The sequence below is a fragment of the Enhydra lutris genome, unplaced genomic scaffold, assembly GCF_002288905.1.
Source record: "Enhydra lutris kenyoni isolate GAN:26980312 unplaced genomic scaffold, ASM228890v2 scaffoldscaffold57, whole genome shotgun sequence".
NCBI classification, from domain to species: Eukaryota; Metazoa; Chordata; class Mammalia; order Carnivora; family Mustelidae; genus Enhydra; species Enhydra lutris.
This window is the reverse complement of record NW_019154141.1, coordinates 9,407,278-9,428,669: the sequence shown is the minus strand read 5'-3', so window position 1 is coordinate 9,428,669 and position 21,392 is coordinate 9,407,278. Positions and strand designations below refer to the sequence as shown.

Sequence of the window (21,392 nt, the reverse complement as noted above, 5' to 3'; positions counted from 1 at the left end):
GGCTGTCGTGGTGGCAGGTAATGACTGTGAGACCTTCTGGGACAAGGACCAGCTGACTGACAGCTGCTACCAGTTTAACTTCCAGTCCACTCTGTCGTGGAGGGAGGCCTGGGCCAGTTGCGAGCAGCAGGGGGCAGACCTGCTGAGCATCACGGAGATCCACGAGCAGACCTACATCAATGGTGAGGTGGCAAGGCCCTGGGGTAGCGGGGGAGGTGCTGGGCCTGACAATTGGGGTCATGGCAGGGAGGGGGGCAGGAGCCCAAGACCCGTCCCCATCTTTGGAGGGCGCTGAGCCCTTTCTGCTGGTGGGGCTGGGAGGCCCTTGGTGGGGGCACAGAGTGACAGGGCTGAGGGTGGGGCGATCCCGTTCTCACTGAGTCTGTCCTGTGCTCAGGGCTCCTCACTGGCTACAGCTCCACACTCTGGATTGGCCTGAATGACCTGGACACCAGTGGAGGCTGGCAGTGGTCCGACAACTCGCCCTTGAAGTACCTCAACTGGGAGAGCGGTGAGGCGTGGGGTTCGGGGCGCAGGGCGTCCTGGGGACTGCAAAGGCCTTTGGACTCTATTCCTCTCCTGGTACCCTGCTCCAGATGGTGTGGGGGCGGGGTGGGGGGGTGGTGAGGCAACTTTCCCTCCCCCTTCCCCCAGGCTGGGCCCCACTAGAACCTGATGGAGCGGGCTTGGGGAACAGGCTGCGTATCAGGCTTGGCCACGGAGGCGGCTGGGGCCAGTACCAGGGCTGGGTGGAGGGCGGTCCGGCGCCGGGCGGTGGGGTGGAGACAGCGAGCGACCCCCCTAGCCCCCCCCCCCCAGGGAGCAGCCCTGGGCTGGGGTGTGAGTTTCTCTCTCCTGGGCTGCTGGCGCCCTGCCCTCCCCACAGATCAGCCGGACAACCCGAGCGAGGAGAACTGCGGGGTGATCCGCACGGAGTCCTCGGGCGGCTGGCAGAACCGCGACTGCAGCATCGCGCTGCCCTACGTGTGCAAGAAGAAGCCCAACGCCACCGCTGAGCGCCCGCCTCCGGGTGAGCGGATCAGATCCCCGCAACTCACGTGGTGCGGGGTGGGGCGGGGCGGGGCTTCCGGGGCCGCCGCCCGCCCGAGGGGACTCTGATCCTCCCTGGTGGGGGACCTGTGGACAGCTCCATTAATCCCTCCGGAGAACATTCCTCGAGAACTGTGTTAAATGCTGGCAGTTCGCACTGTCCTTGCAGCGGTCACACTCCGCTGGAGGGTGACAGACATCTTAGCACACAGAATAGCCTGAGTCCTGTGCCATTATAAAAACATGTGTAATAAATGTTAGAGGAGAAGAAATGCCTAGAGAAGAAGTTGCTTAAGCTCCTGGGAGTTTAAGAAGGGTTTCGTGCGCGTGACATTTGATTGGAGCCTTTCAGGTAGACTGTAACTTTAAAAAGGCATGAAGAGTTGTGAGGGAAGGGCATTTCTGGCAGAGGGAACCACATGTGCAAAGGTGTAGAGACATGGAAGTATACAGCAGCACCAAACAGTTTGGTGAACATTGCGGTCTGTTTGGTGTCTTGGCGCTAATCACTGCCAAGTGTGGGTTTTGGAGGAGTGGCATAGCCTCCCCTGAGAGCAGGTTATAAATGCAGAATCTCAGCCGCCCCTCCCCCACTGGCACTTCACAAGGTCCTCAGGCGGTGCGTGCAGGTGCGCTGGCTTCAAGGGCTTACGAGAGTAGTTCAGAAAGGCAGGTGGCAGCCAGTCCCCAGCGGGTCTTGGCTACGGGGGCCCAGTTGGGGCGGAGCCAGATAGGCTGTGGGGAGCCTCAGCATGTTTTTAAGCCAGGGAGTGTCTTGCTGGCACTTATGATTCACAGAGATGGCTCTTGGGGGCGGTGGGGGAGGGTGGGGTAATAGGCACAGCGTCGCTTTGGGGACCACGCCCCTCCCTGGTGTGTGGCTTTGGGCAAGCTGCTCGGTCTCTGAGTGCAAATCGGTGTAAACTCCGATCGATTGGAGGGTTGTTGTCAGGCTGGAGACCTGGCCTGGCCCAGAGGGGCAAGCCCGTGGGGGCAGAAGAGGCGTTAACAGCGTGCAAAGGGCTACCCCGGCAGTCCAGTGGCCATGGGAATGGTGAAGAGGGAATTATCATTATTTTTTTTTTTGTAAAGAAAATCCGTCAAACCCAGAAAAAATGCACAAACTCACCGGAAAGTAAAGAGCTTACAGAGCAGGATTTCTGCTCCTGACCATGGAAGTATTGCTGAAGATCAGTTCAGGGCCATCACCGGCCACTGCTTTCTGTCCTCCTCTCCTAAGGGGTCAGGATCAAAGTCTTACTACAACACTGGCGCCCCGCACCCAGAGGACCTCAGTTCTAGGAGGGAGCAGGCAGCAGGCGCCAATTCTAGGTCTTCTCAGAAGCTGCTTTGTGAAGGAAGGAAGGTCCGCCTTTGGGCAGGCCCAGCCTATCCTTCAGGACTGGCCCCTCACCAACTCTTCCGTCCCTGGACCTCCCCAGTGTCACCACTGTTGGGGGAAGTCTCCTGTGGGGCCTCGTGGACCTGTAGATATGTCTGTGGCAGTGAATTTTCTCTTTCCATCCCTCTCCGAGCCGTTTCTTGGATGGTTCTGCCTTCTGGGTCTCACCACACAAGGCATGTCATTCCAAAGGCGGGTACCATGGTGCCCCCCAAAGCATCCACATTTCCTGGGTTTCTCTCCTCCCATCAGCCAAAGAAGGCCCCCTCCGGTCTGAGCTTGGGTTCTGTCTGCTGCAGCCTTGGGTCTCAGCTGGGGAGGCTGAGGAGACGACTGACAAGCCTGTGTCCAAGAGCCAGTCTGCTCAGGCTTAGCCCTCCCCACACTGCCCGGCCTCCAAGAAACAGTATGCTGGACCCTGGAGCGTCTCTTGGAACGGAGCAGATCCCAGAATCCCAGTCTGGCGTGATGCTTCGAGTGGGAGGGAAAACTCCTGGCCAGGCAGAATCCTGCCGGAGCCTGACAGTGTGAATGGTGCAGTGAAGTCTGGTTTTTTCTTGCTAAGTCCCAAGTGAGGGCTTGTTTGCTTTAGCTGCTCTGGGACCCCAGTCCTAGACAGGGAAGTTGAAATGCGTGAAAGCGGGGGTGAGGAAGAACCCGTTACCGGTGGCTTTCGCAGCCCTGGGTGGAGCCTGGCACGTTGGGGAAGGAGCAAAGAGGAGAAATTTCTGCTAGGGGAGTCCTTCCAGGTGGCAGTGACTTCCTGGGCCGCCAGCCTCCTGGGCCCCGCTTCCCCATCCCTTCACTCTGGACTGCCACGGTCAGCACCAAGTCCACATCCAATATAAGCTATTTGAGGTAGTGACAATGGTTTCCTTTATTAATCAAGGTGGACATAAGCTAAGTTTGAATCTATAATAGGAAACCCCATTTATGGAGGAGGACACTAAGGCTCCTGAGGCTGGCCTGACCTAGGTCTCCACCCATCTCTTTCTGAAAGCTCCCCCACCCCCCGCCACTGGAAGGGCTGTCCTGTCCTGGGTGAAATCTGCCACCAGCTCCTGGGGCTCTGCCTCTGCGCCTCCAGCCTCCCTGGAGGGCATGGTCTTTTTCGCATCTGGTGGCCAGGGCTGATCTGAGACAGGTGTGGGGAGGAGGGGACTCCGGGGCCCTGCCAGGGCTGACACCCAGCAGGCTGGAGCACCAAGGCTGGGTGGCTTGGTCCCTGAACAGCACCTCGTGGGTCTCTGCAGACGTGTGGGCCAACGTGAAGGTGGAGTGCGAGCCCAGCTGGCAGGCCTTCCAGGGCCACTGCTACCGCCTGCAGGCGGAGAAGCGCAGCTGGCAGGAGTCCAAGAAGGCGTGTCTGCGGGCTGGTGGGGACCTGCTCAGCATCCACAGCATGGCCGAGCTGGAGTTCATCACCAAGCAGATCAAGCAAGGTGAGGGGCTGCTCGTCCACACTCCTCCGTGCCCAGCCTGTCCTGCCCAAGGGGTCCTGGGACCATCTCTCCGTCCGCTGCCAGAGGCCAAGGCTGACGTCTCCGTGCGCTCTCTCTCCCCTCTCTCCCGCTGCACCCCAGAGGTGGAGGAGCTGTGGATCGGCCTCAACGACTTGAAACTGCAGATGAATTTTGAGTGGTCTGATGGGAGCCTTGTGAGCTTCACCCACTGGCACCCCTTTGAGCCCAACAACTTCCGGGACAGCCTGGAGGACTGTGTCACCATCTGGGGGCCGGTGAGAACCTCCTCTCCCCAGCCTCCTGGTGCCGCCCTGGTTTTAGGAGTGCTGTCAGCTCCTACCTCCATACCACCCCCCCATTGCGTCTCAGAAGCCCCCACTTATCTGCCAACCCCTTCCCTTCCATGTGGAGAGATGGGCAGGGTCTGAATCCTCCCCACCCCGACTAGCTGGGTCACTTTGGGCAAGTTACTTAACCTCTCTGTGCCTCGGTTTCCTCGTCTGCCAATGGAACACTAAAAGTACCGACCTCAGAGGGTCATTGGGTGGATTAAAGGGGTTCGTGTTCGTGCGGCCTGGGGCGGGCGCTGCCTGGCACCGTCTTGGTCTGCCAGCTGCTCTCCCCGCCGGCAGGTGGCATCGGAAGCCGCATTTTAAGGACCTGCTCCATTGGCAGGGTGGCTCTGTGCCAGCCCGACCCAGCCCAGGGTCCTGTCTCCTCCCAAAATGACGGGGCGGTGACTCTTTGCCCGGGCTTTGGCTCCGATGCAGTGTGGGTTGATGAAGGAATCGATGGAGGGCTTCAAGCCAACATGAGACCCTTTAAAAAGACCAAAGTCAAAGGTACAGAGCACCAACTCCAGGGACAGAGAGGACACTCTGCGGTGAGATCCTGCAAACAGTGCCAGGATGATGGAGACAGAGCCATCTGGCATAAGGGATGCTATTTAAAAATTTATAGACAATTATTTGTTGAGTGTCTGCCACATGCCAGGCGTTCTCCTGGGGGCTGGGACACAAACACCCTTGCCCTCTGGATGGAGCGGAGGGCAGACAAACTGCTGGCTAGGAGACGGGGGACACAGGCCAGCCTGGGACACACATAGCTCAAGTAGGAGGCGGGGGCGGGTCTAAAAAATCCAGTTCACCCAAGGCTTTGGGGGAGGGAGGCTGAGACGCTCCCTCATCCTATGTCCCCAGGAGGGTCGTTGGAACGATAGTCCCTGCAACCAGTCCTTGCCCTCCATCTGCAAGAAGGCTGGCCAGCTGAGCCAGGGGGCGGCCGAGGAGGACCATGGATGCCGGAAGGTGAGGGTGTTTCTGGAGCTGCCCCTGGGCAGGGCCAACCAGAGGGGCTCCCCTGGGAGGGAGGGGGCAGCTGGAGTTGTGCAGCCTCTCTTGCTGGGCACATCCCTTCCTCCTGCTCTCCAAACTGCTCTGTTCCAGAAGGGGTGACACCGGCTGAGGTGGGGTGGGGTAGGGTGGGGGCAGCTGGGAGGAAGCAGAGCTCCCCACCCCCACTCGGCACGAAGAAGTCACTTCCCAGAAGCAGCAGAGAGCCAGAGGTGGGTGTGAGCAGACCCCCCAAGTCATGCCAAGCGTGGCTGCTGGGCTACACCCCAGTCCTGCTTTGCCACCTCCGTCTTTGCCGGCACCCACCGTGCCGCCTGATAGAGTGTGTGCTTGTCTGTCTCCCCTGGAGGAATGAGGCCATTCTGGTGTCCCTGCCTTCCGTTCCTAGCCCGAGGGGCTTCCAGACCATCAGGGAGGGAGGGAGATCAGGAATGACTGGGCTAATGGGGCAGAGCATGGATGAATTAGGGTGCAGGTGGGTGATGGACCCAGCCCCTCCCAGACCCCCCCAGCCTGGCCCTCAGCCAAGCAGCGGGGTCAGTGGTGAGGATGAATATAGAGAGGTTGTTCAAAAGAGACACTTGATGGTGTTTTTGGCCCCTGATGGCTCCATTGGCCAAGGCACGCCCCTGCCAGCCCCCTGCTGCTAGTCTGGCATTCATTCTGTTTCCCTTCGGAGGAAGCCCCCTTACCGCACCCCACCTCATAGGAACCCCGGGCTCTCCCCCCGGGCCAGGGGCCTGAGACAACAACAGGCATGAGCTGCAAGGGGGAGGAGAGGGAGCAGACAGGGCCCTGCTGAAATGCCCAGGGGACCAGCGTGGTCAGGGACTGGCCCAGGGGCCCTGTCCTGCCCTGAGGGAGGTGGGAGTAGGGGAGTGAGGACAGTGACTAAGTGCCCTGGAACCAGGGCCACCTGTAATGTGTGTGCAGTGTTGGGCACCCTGGGTAATGCCCTGGGAGAGCTGGGATCTTAGCACAGCCCCAGCACTCCCCGTCCCAGTATCAACCCCCCATGCTCCCCAGCTTCACTTTTACTCTGGCTCTTGCCCAAGGGGCTGTGTTTCTCTCCCAAACTTGTATCTACCCTGAGGCTTCCCATTTCTTTCTTTCTTTTTAAAAAGATTTTATTTATTTATTTGAGAGAGAGAGAGAGATCACAAGTAGGCAGAGAGGCAGGTGGGAAACAGGCTCCCTGCTGAGCAGAGAGCCCAATGCGGGGCTCGATCCCAGGACCCTGAGATCATGACCTGAGCCCAAGGCAGAGACTTAACCCACTGAGCCACCCAGGCGCCCAGAGGCTTCCTATTTCAAGGCTCCTGGAGGGGAAGGCCCGGCAGGCACCTGGTGTCTCTTAGGAGGAGCTGTGATGAGGGCTGTGATGAGGACAGACGTAGCCTTTGTGCTGCGGGTTCAAGTCCATGCTCCCCCTTGTACTGTCTGTGCATAAAGTCCAGTCACTTAATTTCTCTGTGCCCCAGTTCCTCTTTTGAAAGGCAGGAGCAGAGAGCTCAGGGTGGCCCAAGGGAAGAGGTGGGGTCTGTTGCAGGAAATCTTGCCTGGTCTCGTGCCTGTCCAATGGTAGAGAGCTGGCCGCTCAGAGCAGTGGTCTCTTCCAAAGCTTTGCTGCTCCCCGCTGAGGGTCTTTCTATCCCCTGACCCCAGGCTAGGTGCACCCTCCACTCACTCTACCTTTTCCGGGACCTGAGGATTACCGGGTCCCTCCACAGCCCGCAGCTCTCCCAGAATTTCAGCTCTGGGTTCTCAGCCAGCTGGCAATTTTCCCACTGAGACTCTGGGTTTAAATGCCCCAGTCATCTTGCTTCGCCAGCCCACCGGCGAGTGCCTGGCTCCCCCCCACCCAATCAGCCACCCCTGGGCCATGTGTCTACCCCCAGTCTGGCTGCTGTGGGCGATGCCAGGGAGGGGAGGTTGAGGCCATAATGTATAGAACAGAGCATGAGAAGGGCCGTCTCCGGTGTCAAACCAGTCCCCAGGCTTTCCGAATGAGGGAGGAGAGTCCTCCCCACAGACATCCCTCTTCTGCCCACTGTCTCGAGCCAGGGTTGGACATGGCACAGCCCCTCTTGCTACTGGCTGGGAGAGGACCAAGTCACCTACAGTGAGGCCCGGCGCCTGTGCACCGACCACGGCTCTCAGCTGGTCACCATCACCAACAGGTACGGGACAGGGTGTGTACCCAGACCAGCCCTGCTGCCTGTCCTGGCCTAATGTAGCCTCTCCACCAAACGGGGTGGCCTTGTGCCATCACCACTCAGGAAACTGAGTCCTTGGAGCCTGGAATGGCTCGAGGGCCTTTTTCTAATATCGTCCCAAGAATGGTTCTCATTTACTAAGTGACCCCATTGTGGGGCAGGTGTCTGTTCCTCTCGACATTCTTCTCGGCCAGGCACGGAGGGGCAGGCAGGAGAGGGGGAGCTCGGTGGCTATGTGTCAGCTGCAGGGTCCCCAGGGGCCCCCACTTCCCTCAGCAAGTTGCTGACTGGGTACAACACCCAGGCTCCCGGGATGGGAGCGTCTGGCCTGTGGCCCAGGGTGGGGGTGGGCGCCGAGGGGGAAGATTGGGCCTCGTCGAGCTCCCTGCCTGACTGGCTTCTCTCTCACAGGTTTGAGCAAGCCTTTGTCAGCAGCCTCATCTACAACTGGGATGGTGAATACTTCTGGACCGCCCTGCAGGACCTCAACAGCACCGGCTCCTTCCGCTGGCTCAGTGGGGATGACGTCATGTATACCCACTGGAACCGGGACCAGCCCGGTGAGCCCCTCCTCCGAGGCACTCAGTCAGCCCCTCTCTGACGTTCCTCGGGGAAGCCAGGAGGCGGCCCCCCGGCCTGGACCAAGTCCCAGGGCCTCCCAGGAAACCAGTCATTGGTACAGTGCAGTAGAGTAGTTAGGAGCTCAGGGTCTGGGCCCAAACCACTTGGCACCTCTTTGAGCCTCAGTTTCCCATTTGTCAGCTGAGGATAACAACGCTTTCCTCCTGGGACTGGTGTGAGGCTGAACGGGATGAAAAGATGTGAAGTGCTTAGCATAGGGCAAGTGCTCGCAATCAGGGTCATTGCCATTACACCTTCAAGGTCTCTTTTAGCCTTTTCAATGACATGATGAGGCTAATGGTAAAACGGCCTCAGAGAGGTTAAGCCACTTGCCTAAATCTCACAGGAGTGAGCAGAGAGCTAGGACTTGGTCCATTCCCTTCGGGTCCCTGCGGAGCCGGCCATGCTTGTCCCCAGTGTGGGGGCCGAGGCCGGGGTGGTGTCCTACAGGAATGTGGGGGAGGGTCAGACCCCAAGTCCTCAGCCAGTGGGTCTCCTGCTCTCTCCTCCAGGATACAGCCGTGGGGGCTGTGTGGCCCTGGCCACAGGCAGCGCAATGGGGCTGTGGGAGGTGAAGAACTGCACCTCCTTCCGGGCTCGCTACATCTGTCGCCAGAGCCTGGGCACACCCGTGACGCCCGAAGTGCCGGGGCCCGACCCCACACCCAGCCTCACCGGCTCCTGTCCCCAGGGCTGGGGGTCGGACCCCAAACTCCGGCACTGCTATAAGGTAGGCAACCTGCTGGTGTGGGAGTGGGGAGAGGAACAAGAGCAGAGAAACAGTTTGCCGAGGTCAAGGGCAGCCCCAGCAGGGCCCAGCCGTAACCGGGCAACTAGGCCCCAAGGACCCTGTTTCCCCACAGCAGACTGCAGACAGAGGTAACTTTGATGACACTCTCGTCAGTGGAATCTCAGATCTGGTACATCATGGGTGCTGGATGAAAGGAAATAATTGAAAAAAAGAAAAACAAAACAAAACATAGAGATAATCGGTTTCAGATGTTCCCAAACATTGGGGCTGGGCTGGCTGCTTTTCAAAATCACCTGGGCAGCTTGATAAAAATAAATTCCAGGCTGCCATTATGGGGACTGGGATTCACGAGATTGAGGAAGGGCCCGGTCCTCTGATTTTTGAACTCTGCAGTGTTTGGGAGACACTAACACAGTCCAGGGTCTTTTCTGACATGAGGAAACTGAGTCCACGGAGGGGAAGGTACTTGCCTACAATAAACTGTGGCTCCCCTGGGATGAGAGCCCAGGTCTTGGGCTGGTTCGGGGGTCTGGGCAGGGGGTGTTCTCTAGAACCTGGCTGTACTGGCTCCCCTCCCCTGGGGCTCGTTCTCTGATGAGCAGGATTGTCTTAGCTAGCCTGTACCCCTGTCCCGTACCAGCTCCCCCTCCCTACTGCTGTCTTGGGAGGGCAGGTGGACCAGTAGGGACAGCTTAGACACCTGGACTTTGTTCCTGTAGGTGTTCAGCTCAGAACGGCTGCAGGACAAGAAGACCTGGCTGCAGGCCCAGGGGGCCTGCCAAGAGTTGGGGGCCCAGCTGCTGAGCCTGGCCAGCTATGAGGAGGAACACTTTGTGGCCAACATGCTCAACAAGATCTTTGGGTACTGAGCCTGGGGCAGTGGCCTGCATGCACCTGTGTGGGCACAGGGCGCGGGGCGAGGTGAACGCACCCCCAGGGAGGCCTGTCTGAGGGCTCAGAATGACCTGTGTATCTCCAGCAAATGCCAGGACCATCCTGCCCTCCCTCAGGGAGCCCCAGTCTCCCTGGTTGCTCACCAGTGTCAGGAAACCAGCAGTGTCCCCCTTAGACTCACGGACTTTTACAAAAGTAACTGCCCTCCTCACTCCTCCTTCTCCATGGCAAAATCTGATCCAAGCCAAGCACCCCCCCTCCACCCCCAACACCATCCCGTAACAGCCCACTGTCCTCAAACAACAGCCTTTCCTGAGAGACAGGAGGAGAAAAGTTACAAAAGTGAGCATTTGCCCCTGGGGGTCCCTAAGGACCCCATGTCTGTCCTGTGGGTCTCCTATGACACACAGCACCTATACTCCCTTAGTGCTGGAAAAAATCTGAATGGATCCAGGCTTCCCAAAAGACACCTTAATTCCCAGGGACATGTCTTTCCAGCAAACATCCAGATTACCTTATTGGACTAGTAATTGTAACTCTCACTGATGGCCTCTCACCATGTCTCAGGTACTGCACTAAACACTGAATCCTCACTGGGTCTCTTCTTCAACCCTACAAAGTGGACATTATCAAGGACCCATGTGGGCTGCTACAGAGGTTGGGTTATTGGCCCCTGGTCAGGGAGCTGCTTTATGGGCCATTCGGCGCTGGAATCTGCTTTTATCTGATTCCAGAGCCCCAGGTCTATGTTCCACGTCCACCATTTGCTAAACTCCCCGAAGTGAAAGCCTACAGAGTCTTGCTGGCAGGGCAAACCCCACCCAAAGGGAAGCCAGGGAAGGGAGCCAGGCCACCCACCCCCAGTGGGCCAGGCACCTGGTCCAGCTAGGTCAGGTCTCCCTGGGGAGAGAACTTTCTAAAGGTGGCCCCAACAGCGTATTGCCGGTGAGTGTGAAGCCCAGATGGAGAGAGGCCCCAGGCCCTCGGGACAGCCCAGGTCACCTGCAAGGGGCTCCTGCTCCTCTCATCCCCATCTCTTCTGTCTCCACCCCCGGACCGTGCTGAAGTGAATCAGAGCCCGAGATTCACGAGCAGAACTGGTTCTGGATCGGCCTGAACCGTCGAGACCCCGGAGCCGGGCAGAGCTGGCGCTGGAGCGACGGCTTGGGGGTGAGCGGGCGAGGAGGGGGCGGGTCAGCAGGTGGGCGGGGCCCCGGAGGGAGTGGGTTGGGTGGGCGTGGTCTTTGAGGGCGGGACAGAGCCTGGCGGTGGGCGAGGTTTAGAGTTAAGGCCTTTGGCGGGAGTCCGCAGGTTAAGAAAAGGGGGGCGGGGCGTCCAGCCAGGGTTGGGGGTTCCCAGCTCAGGCCCGGCCATCCGTACGTCTGTTCTGGGGACGCCGAGAACTTGACAACCTTCTCCTACTCCGACCTCCAGTTCTCTTACCACAATTTCGACCGGAGCCGGCACGACGACGACGACATCAGGGGCTGTGCAGTGCTCGACCTGGCCTCCCTGCAGTGGGTGGCCATGCAGTGCGAGACGCAGCTGGACTGGATCTGCAAGATCCCTCGAGGTTGGGTGGGATGGTGCTGGGAACCGGGAAGGGGGCACTGGGCGGCGGGGCCGGGAATCCAGGGGAGGGTCTTCTTTCCCTGCAGCGTCTGTGTCCCTGTTGTCCCCATAGGCACAGATGTGCGGGAGCCAGACGTCAGCCCACAAGGTAAGGCCCCCAGGCCACACCATTTCCCATGGGGGTCCGAAGAGGGTGAGGGGTGTCACCTCCAGGGACGGGCCTGCCCGGGATGGAACCAAAGGAGTTAGGGGTTTGAGCTAAGAGAAGGGGAATCGGGGCGCCTGGAGTCCTGTGGGCCTCCATCTCCAAGCAGGGGCAGGCTTGGGCCTGGAGTGGTGTCGGGCAGGGGGGCTTAGGGGTTCGTAACCCGCCTGCTGCCTGCCCTTGGACCTGCCTGGGCCTTGTCCCGCCCTGTCCTCAGGGCTCAAGCGGGCAACCCAACCTGGCCTCTGCTCCCGCCCTCCCACTGTCCCTGCAGGCCGGCGGGAGTGGCTGCGTTTCCAGGAGGCTGAGTACAAGTTCTTCGAGCACCACTCCACATGGGCTCAGGCGCAGCGCATCTGCACATGGTTCCAGGCCGAGCTGGTCTCCGTGCACAGCCAGGGCGAGCTGGATTTCCTGGGGCACAACCTGCAGAAGGTGAGCACCCCGGTGAGCCTGGGCCCTCGGGCAGTGGGAGGGCAGGCCCAGGGAGGAGAGGCCCTGCCAACCTTTATCTGCCTGACGGGTTTCCCCAGTTGTCCCCAGGCCAAGAGCAGCACTGGTGGATTGGCCTGCACACAGCAGAGAGTGACGGGCGTTTCAGGTAGGAGCCTTCCAGGGTCAGCAGCTGTGGGAGGGGGGCGCGTGCCTGGATGGCCAGGCGGGACCCCAGATGGGAACGAGGGAGGCCGCCCACAGAGACAGACGTGGATTTGGCCTTGATCAAATGACTTCATCTTTGTGGGCCTGGCTTTTCTCATCTAAAAATGAGCATAAGGAGGCCTGCCTGGTAGGATTAGAAATAAGGTGTGCGAAGTCCTTGGCACAGCATCGAGCACATAACTGGGCACCAAATAAGGCAGCTGCTATTAATGCTGGGGCCACTCATGGATAAGTCCCCCTCAGGACATGGGGAAGAGCAGACGATGTCCTCTGGAGGGGCCTCTCTGTATGCAGTACCCACCTACCACGCATGAGGGAGCTCGAGACAGGAAGGACCCGGAGCACAAGAGTATCTGAGGGCACTGTTGCCTTTGGACCTCTGCTCTGGGCTTCTTGGGCTTCTCTAGTGAACGAGTTTCCAGGGAGGGCTGGGGCTTACCTGGACGTACCAGGTCTTTGGGTCCCCAATGGCCCGGAGCTCAGTGGCCTCACGCTTAGCCTGTAGCTACTGAGCCCGTGGGCTCGGGCCCTTCCCTGCCCCCCATCTTGGTGGCCTTTATTGCTGTATACCACGGAGGTTGGGACCGGGGCGAGTCATCTCTGTTCTGTGTCGTTGCAGGTGGACCGATGGTTCCATTATAAACTTCATCTCCTGGGCACCGGGTAAACCTCGGCCCATCGGCAAGGATAAGAAGTGTGTGTACATGACCGCCAGCCGAGGTGAGGGTGGGGGCGGGGCAGAGAGGGTGCAGAAGCTGGGGAGAGGGTTGATGTTGGGGTCATTGTGGTGAGCCTGGGGAGGCCTATAAGTCTCTTCTCATTCTCTTTGTTCCCACAACCCAAGAGGGGCTAGACCCAGAGAGGGGACCTGGCCCCATGATTCAGCAGCCACAGAGGACCGGAGTTCAGAGCTGGACACGGGCATCCGACCCCCATGTCCTCTTCACTGGGCATGAGGCCAGGGTGCTGCTGGCTCTGCCCTGTGCTAGAGTGACTGCCCTCCTCTTTCTGCAGAGGACTGGGGGGACCAGAGGTGCCTGACCGCCTTGCCCTACATCTGTAAACGCAGTAACAGCACAGGAGAGCCCCAGCCCCCGGACCTACCACCCACGGCCCTAGGGGGCTGCCCGTCCGGCTGGAACCAGTTCCTCAATAAGGTAGGAGGTGGGGAGTGCCTGGGTGGCTCAGTGGGTTGAGCCGCTGCCTTCGGCTTGGGTCATGATCCCGGGGTCCTGGGATCGAGTCCCGCATCAGGCTCTCTGCTCAGCGGGGAGCCTGCTTCCCTCTCTCTCTCTCTGCCTGCCTCTCTGCCTACTTGTGATCTCTCTCTGTCAAATAAATAAATAAAATCTTAAAAAAAAAAAAAAAAGGTAGGAGGTGGGGAGGGGCCACCCAATAGTATCAGGGGAGAGGATGTGAACGTGGGAAGACCGAGCTTCAGGAGGTCTGGCTCTTTGGCAACATCAAAGTCATGGCTTCTTGCCTGTACCCAGGACCCCGGGATCATGACCTGAGCTGAATGCAGATGCTTAACCAACTGAGACACCCAGGCGTCCCTGAAAAAAGAGTATTTTTAAGTTTAAAAAAATTTTTATTAGTGGTATGAGAAAAGTACTCAAAAGTGATCAATTATAATAATTACCTTTAAATAATTTTAGTAAGAGCAAGGTGACTGCATATATTTCATTCTTTTTGTAAAATTTTGATCTGACACTTTGTGATTTGGGACTTCACAGGTCTTGAGGTCCGAATTACTTTAAAACATGGGTTTAGTGGTTATTGGAGATGAAAAAGTTGCCTCATAAAGGCAAATACATAAAAATGGAAAAGTCCGTCCATCCTTCTTCGTTTTTCAGTCCTTCTACCAATGAAACAAAGGTTTTTGTGTAAAAATTGGCTAGTACATTGCTGTATTTTAAACTAATCTGCCTCATAAACTAATCAGAAGACCTGATTAAGATGGTTTAAGAACAAGTCTTTGAAGGATTTTTTTTTTAAAAACAACATTTAGGAAATTCTTTTCCCAAGGGTTTTGAGCATGCAGATGGGCCAGTTGGGGGGCAGTAACAGTAATCAGAAGGGACATGTTTCTAGACATGTCTGCAGACTGTTCCTTCTAGCGGGTTTCTCTCCTATAGTAGTTACTTTTGCACTCCTGGGCTGATTGATCAGACCTGATTAGATTGTCATTCTTTTTACCCGGTGGCGACAAGAGCTTGTCCCAGGAAGAGAGACGCACTATTTTCTCGTTCATGCTGGCATCACGAGTCTGAGCTCCCATCCGTGCTTTTTCTGCGATAAAACCACTTAGCCGGATTGTGAGGATTAGATTAGTTAACACCAGCTCCTATAATCCGTAAATCTTTGTCCTGCCTTGGAGGGTAGCCAGCCCCTTGGCGTCCTGGAGCTCTTACTGTCTTCAGAATATTTAAGCACATATTATACCTTTTCGACCTTAAAAAAAGTAACACACATATTATTACAAGTTGGGGAAAAAAAAAAAAAAACAGAAAGAAAGAAAATACAACTCACTCATCCTTTCCAGAAATAAGCCCTATGAATATTTGTTACTCTGCTTCCTGCCTTTTTCACCTAATTGAGATCGTACTACATCACAGGATTTTGTATCCAGCTTTTCTTTCCCAGTGTTCTATCTTTTTTTTTTTTTTTTAGATTTTATTTATTTATTTGACAGAGAGAGAAAGATCACAAGTAGGCAGAGAGGCAGGCAGAGAGAGAGCCCGATGTGGGGCTCGATCCCAAGACCCTGGGATCATGGCCCCCCGCCGAGCAGAGAGCCCGATGTGGGGCTCGATCCCAAGACCCTGGGATCATGACCCGAGCTGAAGGCAGAGGCTTTAACCCACTGAGCCACCTAGGCGCCCTCAGTGTTCTATTTTGAACACTTTTCTCATGTCATTACATTTTCCCAAAAATTTATTCTCGTGGCTTCTTCCGCCAGATATAAAACAGAATATATGGTATATATGCACTTGGTCTCGTTCTTGATGTGTCAGCATCATGGTAGGAATACCAGTTACTCCCCTGCCAGAAGCCTTTGAAGTACGCGAGGCTGTCTGCCCCTTCACTGCCTGGCCCCAGACACTGTGCTTTCCTAGTTCTCTGCCCTTTGTTACAGCCCCGCAGCATCTGGGCATAGGGAGACAGAGTGAGCGCCCGCCTCTCCCCTGGCTTTAAGCTCCTGGAGGGCAGGGCCCCCGGCCCCAGACATACCACCTAATACACTTGCATGTGGTAGGGAGGCCCCAAGGGTTGGCGGACTGAGCTGATTCTTCTCTTCCATTGCTGATACTGACGGGACCTCGCTGCTTCTAATTTTATGACTAAATTTAGTTATTTAAAGGAGGCCTCGGAGTATCTCTGAACTACTTCTGTGAAATGAAATGCAAGGGCTTGGTGATAAACCTCCCCCAAACTCTTGCATTGTTTCTGGGTTCACCGTTTTCTACCCCAAATCTGACACTGGCATCAGTAAGCTGGTGCTCGAACTCATCCCGACAGTAAGAGCGCCCCCTTGTTCAGCACTTACTCTCGCTGTGGGCGCTGTTCTCTTTGACGCTTAACGAGGCCCCAAAAGACAGATACTTTTGTTCCCATTTTACAGAAAGTTTAAGTCAGATCTGGAATCTGACTGCCCGTGTCCCGGGCCCTCTTTGCGACTCCGAAGCTTCCTTCTCCCCCGCCCCCCCCAACCGCCCCAATCGCACTGAGGAGGGGAATCACTGGAAATCTTTCCTGTTCCATTTGAGAGATTTCCCACCCAGCTGCTGCCAGACAAAGATCATTCAGAAGTGAAGAGAAGAGTGTCCTATGGATGAACGTTAAGTTCACAGGACAAAATAAGAAGGTTCAGGCAACCCTTGGGAAGGTTGGCTGAAATCCAGACCGACCTTGTCCCCATGCATGGCCCAGGTACTGTTGTCCTAGGTAGTAGAGCTTTTGGTGGCCCAAGGACCTCCTGCGGCTGACAGACCCCCCTGAGCATGGGCCGGCAGACATGAATGCGCTGTGCCAGGCTGAGAGGGCGCCAGAGCCTTGCTCGGGGGGGCCCCAGATGTCCTGGTTCTGTTTATTGTCCTCAGCGCCAGCAGCCTCCCCAGGGCCTGCCGCTGAGGGCCACATGGCATGAGTTTCTGGGTTTGCGGGCCCGGGCGGTGGAACTGGATGGACATCACACCTCCCCCTCCGCCCCAGTGTTTCCGAATCCAGGGCCAGGACCCCCAGGACCGGGTGAAGTGGTCAGAGGCACAGTTCTCCTGTGAACAGCAAGAGGCCCAGCTGGTCACCATTGCAAACCCCTTAGAGCAAGGTAGGGCCAGCCCATGGGAAGTCCCCAGTATCCTCTGACACAGCCCCTTCCTCCACCCCCCCACCCTCACCCCCAAATACATGGCTAGAGCAGAGCGGGCAAGGGGCTGTCCTGTTGCTCATAACTCTCTCTTCTGGGGGACTGTAGCTTTCATCACAGCCAGCCTGCCCAATGTGACCTTTGACCTTTGGATTGGCCTCCATGCCTCTCAGAGGGACTTCCGGTGGGTGGAGCAGGAGCCTCTGCTGTATACCAACTGGGCCCCTGGGGAGCCCTCTGGCCCCAGCCCTGCTCCCAGCGGCAACATCCCGGTGAGGAAGCCCCTCCCTCTGCTCCCCGCCCCCCAAACCTGCAGGGTCCCCCTCTTCCAGACTCTTTCCACCAAGGGCAGCCCTTTGGGGGCAGTGGCACAAGGGCAGAGCTGCCTGCGCTCCCCTGAGCGGCTCCCTCCCCCCAGACCAGCTGCTCGGTGGTCCTGCACAGCCCCTCCGCTCACCTCACTGGCCGCTGGGACGATCGGAGCTGCGCGGAGGAGACACACGGCTTCATCTGCCAGAAGGGCGCAGGTACCCATCACCCGTGAACTTGGGAAGGTCAGCACTGGGCCGGATGCTGTGGGCCATGCAGGGAGGAATGACGAAACATGATCCCTGACTCGGGGTCCCTGGGGTCACCCCCAGAGTCCAATAGCTGCTTGGGAAGCAGACCACAGGAAGACCGGGTACCAATCAGAGGGAAAGGCAGTGAGGACCGAAGGGTCTCAGGAAGAAGGTTCGGGGGTCTGGAGGGCTGACCAGGGGCAGCTAGACATCAGGCATGCTAGGTGTCAGGGAACCTGAAGTTGTGCATCTGAGGCCCCCACGGCTCCATCCTATTCTACAGGGGTTCCCGGGGTGGGAGTGGGTCAAGGCTCCCGCTTGCTCCTCTGTGGACCAGAAAGAATGTGTTACTAGGAACACTGGCTAATACTTACCGTCTGTCTGTGCCAGGCTCTGGGCCCAGTGGAGACCTGGTCTCTGCCCGGTGTCTGATGCTCCCCCAGCTTCAGGCCTGGGAATGGGGTGAGGGAGGCAGAGCCCAGCCTGAGCCCTGCCCCCTTCCCTGTAGACCCTTCCCTGAGCCCATCCCCAGCAGCGTCGCCCCCTGCCCCGGGCACTGAGCTCTCCTACCTCAACGGCACCTTCCGGCTGCTGCAGAAGCCTCTTCGCTGGCAGGACGCCCTCCTGCTGTGTGAGAGCCGCAACGCCAGCCTGGCGCGGGTGCCTGACCCCTACACCCAGGCCTTCCTCACACAGGCTGCCCGAGGGCTGCGCACCCCACTCTGGATCGGGCTGGCCAGTGAGGAGGTGGGCCCCTGAACTTCATCCGTCCCCAGTGGCCGGGACCACTCCCTGATTAACAACCCACCCCCCCAACTCCTTGCCTTACCTTACCTGCCTCTGCTCCCCACCCCCCTGCCAGCCCCCTCCCTCCTTCCTCCCACCCTGACGGCCCCCTCCTGTCCAGGGCTCCCGACGGTACTCCTGGGTCTCAGAGGAGCCGCTGAGCTACGCAAGCTGGCAGGACGGGGAGCCCCAGCAGCCAGGGGGCTGCGCCTACGTGGATGTGGACGGCGCCTGGCGCACTGCCAGCTGCGACACCAAGTTGCAGGGGGCCGTCTGCAGCACGAGCGGCGGTAAGCGGCCAGCTGCTGGGGCTGAGGGGTGGGCAGGGTGCAGGCTGTCCCAGGGAGGACTCCGTGCCACTTCCTCAATCCTGCACCCCCCACAGGGCGCCCTCCTCCCCAAAGAATAAGCTACCACGGCAGCTGTCCCCAAGGGCTGGCGGACTCCGCGTGGATTCCCTTCCGGGAGCACTGCTACTCCTTCCACATGGAGCTGCTGCTGGGCCACAAGGAGGCGCTGCAGCGCTGCCAGCGAGGTGGGCCAGTGCAGGCCAGAGCCCCGACGGGTCCTTTCAGGTGGCGACCCCTGTCTCGGGCACTTAGAGGCTCTAGAAACACTGTCCCCGTGCTGCGCTCAGCCCGCAGCACTTACCCAAAAGCACCCCGTCAGTTTCCAACACACGGAGCCCACGCGTGGCACTACATGTCGGGGGCCCCGGGTGCCCACACACAGAGGCACACTCCACACCGTCCTCCACTTGGGCCACCGGAGAAGAGGGCTGGGGCCTCTCTGGGGGGGTGGGTCTGCTACCCCAGGGGGACTGCTGTCTGTCCTGATGTGGGCCTCCCTTGTGTCCAGCGGGTGGGGCAGTCCTGTCCATTCTGGATGAGATGGAGAACGTGTTTGTCTGGGAGCACATGCAGAGCTCTGAGGGCCAGAGTCGGGGTGCCTGGCTGGGCATGAACTTCAACCCCAAAGGTGGGTACCCTGTGCGCGGCATCGGGAGGGAGGGGCGATGCCTCTCCAGGTGTAGGGGAAGCTTCAACGGGGCTCGTTGAGGGGGAATGAGCATTGGTTCGAGAACAAGCCTGCTCTCTTCCACCCGCTGGCGCCCTCAGTGTCTTCCTCCCCGCAGGAGGCACCCTGGTCTGGCAGGACAACACAGCTGTGAACTACTCCAACTGGGGGCCCCCTGGCCTGGGCCCCAGCATGCTGAGCCACAACAGCTGCTACTGGATCCAGAGCAGCAGCGGCCTTTGGCGCCCGGGCGCCTGCACCAACGTTACCATGGGTGTCGTCTGCAAACTCCCCCGAGGTGAGCGCCCGCGGACCGGCCTCCTGGCCTCTTACCGCCCCCCACACGGCCGGCCAGCCGCTGCTGGGCCCGGGCCCCGGGTTCGAGTCTCATCCTGCCAGTGACACAGCGGATATGGGAGGGCCCGAAGAGACAGGCCCGGACTGGAACCCTCCCCCCAGGATAAATGGGTCTGTAGAAGGGACTGGCCCTTCCTACAGATTTCCAAACGAGACAGCAAACCTGTCATTTTGTAGCGGTTAAGGGCATGGGCAGGGTTCAAGCCCTGGGCAAACCACTTACCAACTCTGTGACCTTGGGCAAGTTCCTTAAAGTGGATGGCCTCAGTTTCTTCAGATGCCAGATGAGGATAATAGCAGTCCCTACGAGATCAAGTGAGCTAATGGGGCGGCTGGCGCTCAGGAAGTGCTGTCTGTTGGCTCATTATTACTCTCAGACTCGGTGATTAATGGGTCCCTCCCTCTTCCTTGCAGCTGAGGAGAGCAGCTTCTCACCATCAGGTAAGTTCCCAGGCAGGGCAGGGGTGAGCCCTCTCCGGCCTTGGTCCCGAATGCCAGGCAGCAGGGGGTGGGGTGGGGCTTTGGGGGGGGGGCGCGGGAGCATGGCCTGTCCACTGAGTATTGGGCTTGTTACAGCAGCGCTCCCCGAGAACCCGGCCGCCCTCGTGGTGGTGCTGATGGCCGTGCTGCTGCTCCTGGCCCTGCTGACTGCGGCCTTGATCCTCTACCGACGGCGACAGAGCGCGGAGCGTGGGACCTTCGAGGGTGCCCGGTACAGCCGCAGCGCCTCCGGCCCCGGCGAGGCCACGGAGAAGAACATTCTGGTGTCTGACATGGAAATGAATGAGCAGCAGGAGTAGAGCCAAGGGGCGGTGGGCAGGGTGGGCACAGGAGGACTGGGGAGGCCGGGCCCTGGGTCAGCCAGGCCCCCCACCAGCTGCCAGTCCAGGTGGCCTATGGAGGGTGCCTTTGGGAGCCACTGTTGGGAGCTGGGGCTGATCAGGGCCTGGCTGGTGGGGTCCCTCCCTCCCATGAGGGCTGGGCTGAGACCTGGCTGAGTGCAGTGTGGTGTTTCCCTCTGGGGGGAGGCTAAGGTCTTGTCACCTGGGCCTGTGCCCCCACGGTGACCAGAAGCAGGACGGAAGCCTCTTTCTGCCCCTTTCTCCCCAGGCCCCCCTGCCCAGGCCTGCTGACCCCATGTCAAGGGACCCCCTTCTCGTTGCAGAGCCTGAGGATCCTCCTGGGCCCTCAGCTAGCCTCTGTCGCTTCTCTCCTTCCTGGCAGCCTTGGCTCTGAGCCCCCGATCCCCCTTCCCTCCCCCTGCTTTTCCTGTAGCCCTTCCTTCTGAGCCAGGGCCCCAGGGTTTGGGGAGCCCTGTTGCTCATGGTGGGTGTCAGCTAAGGGGGCCAAGCATCTGTCACTCCTTTGCCTGCTGGGGTGGCCCATGGGGCATGGAGGGGTTAAGCCTGAGAACCAAGACCCCACTGGGGTGTCAGCTGGGCTGGAAACAGGACTGGGAGAGACACCCTGACCCCCAGGGGGTGACCGGGCTGAGGTGTCATCTCCTGCTGGTTGGGGGAGGGCTCTATCCCTAAAGAGTCCCCTGTGGGGACCAAAGTAAGTTCCCTAACATTTCCAGCTCCTGGCTCTGGTTGGAAGAGAGACGGAGGGGGTTGCCAGAGTCCTGGGGCCTCAGAAGCGGGAGACCGCCCTCTAGTGGGGCCCAGAGGAACAGTGCCCCAGCTCCCGGAAGGGCCCAGTCCCAGGGCGCTGACTCAGTGCCTTTCCAAGAGGCCGGCCCTGGACCAGGCTGGGGCGACGGCCAGTCCCTGCTCCATGGGGCGCGGGACAATGTGAACACGGACTCAAAGACATGGTCCTTTTTTGTAATTCTTAATTTTTTTAATGTGCCATTATTGTGGAAAAAGAAAAGAAAAGAAAAAAGAAAAGCAAACAAATAAAACACACCTTTAAGAGGCTTGAGAGAGAGGGTTTCGGCTTTGTTCTGTTGTCAGCCTTGTTCCTCACACTGCCTCAGAGAAATGTCGTGTGTGGAGCTCGAGTCATGTGTTCTTTCTGCAGTCTGCCATTTTGCTTCCCTCTCTGGGCCCCACGGAGACACCTGCACTCTTGTCTTTTCTGGGCCCTTTCCTTTCTGGGCCTGCTCACCCTGTTGT

The 21,392-nt window shown here is 58.6% G+C and overlaps 1 protein-coding gene across 3 annotated transcripts in view; it reads left to right on the top strand.

Moving 5' to 3' along the window:
- Positions 1–21,095, top strand: part of LOC111158182 (mannose receptor C type 2) — a 54,753-nt gene extending 33,658 nt beyond the window's left edge. Inside the window, exons 4-30 of one of the 3 annotated variants that reach the window (XM_022520091.1) lie at positions 18–182; positions 398–511; positions 887–1,030; positions 3,706–3,894; positions 4,036–4,190; positions 5,115–5,222; positions 7,332–7,447; positions 7,895–8,043; positions 8,617–8,834; positions 9,575–9,717; positions 10,817–10,919; positions 11,184–11,322; positions 11,434–11,469; positions 11,801–11,961; positions 12,060–12,127; positions 12,806–12,906; positions 13,201–13,343; positions 16,402–16,516; positions 16,664–16,827; positions 16,974–17,082; positions 17,624–17,862; positions 18,023–18,191; positions 18,287–18,436; positions 18,760–18,879; positions 19,037–19,216; positions 19,690–19,716; positions 19,855–21,095. In XM_022520091.1, coding sequence (XP_022375799.1) covers positions 18–182; positions 398–511; positions 887–1,030; positions 3,706–3,894; positions 4,036–4,190; positions 5,115–5,222; positions 7,332–7,447; positions 7,895–8,043; positions 8,617–8,834; positions 9,575–9,717; positions 10,817–10,919; positions 11,184–11,322; positions 11,434–11,469; positions 11,801–11,961; positions 12,060–12,127; positions 12,806–12,906; positions 13,201–13,343; positions 16,402–16,516; positions 16,664–16,827; positions 16,974–17,082; positions 17,624–17,862; positions 18,023–18,191; positions 18,287–18,436; positions 18,760–18,879; positions 19,037–19,216; positions 19,690–19,716; positions 19,855–20,075 — 3,746 coding nt within the window. In that variant the 3' untranslated portion in view covers positions 20,076–21,095. Of the gene's footprint in view, positions 1–17; positions 183–397; positions 512–886; positions 1,031–3,705; positions 3,895–4,035; positions 4,191–5,114; positions 5,223–7,331; positions 7,448–7,894; positions 8,044–8,616; positions 8,835–9,574; positions 9,718–10,816; positions 10,920–11,183; positions 11,323–11,433; positions 11,470–11,800; positions 11,962–12,059; positions 12,128–12,805; positions 12,907–13,200; positions 13,344–16,401; positions 16,517–16,663; positions 16,828–16,973; positions 17,083–17,623; positions 17,863–18,022; positions 18,192–18,286; positions 18,477–18,759; positions 18,880–19,036; positions 19,217–19,689; positions 19,717–19,851 lie in introns of those variants that run through there. The other 2 variants (XM_022520090.1, XM_022520092.1) reach the window with 2 other exon arrangements.
- Positions 21,096–21,392: the final 297 nt, after the last annotated feature.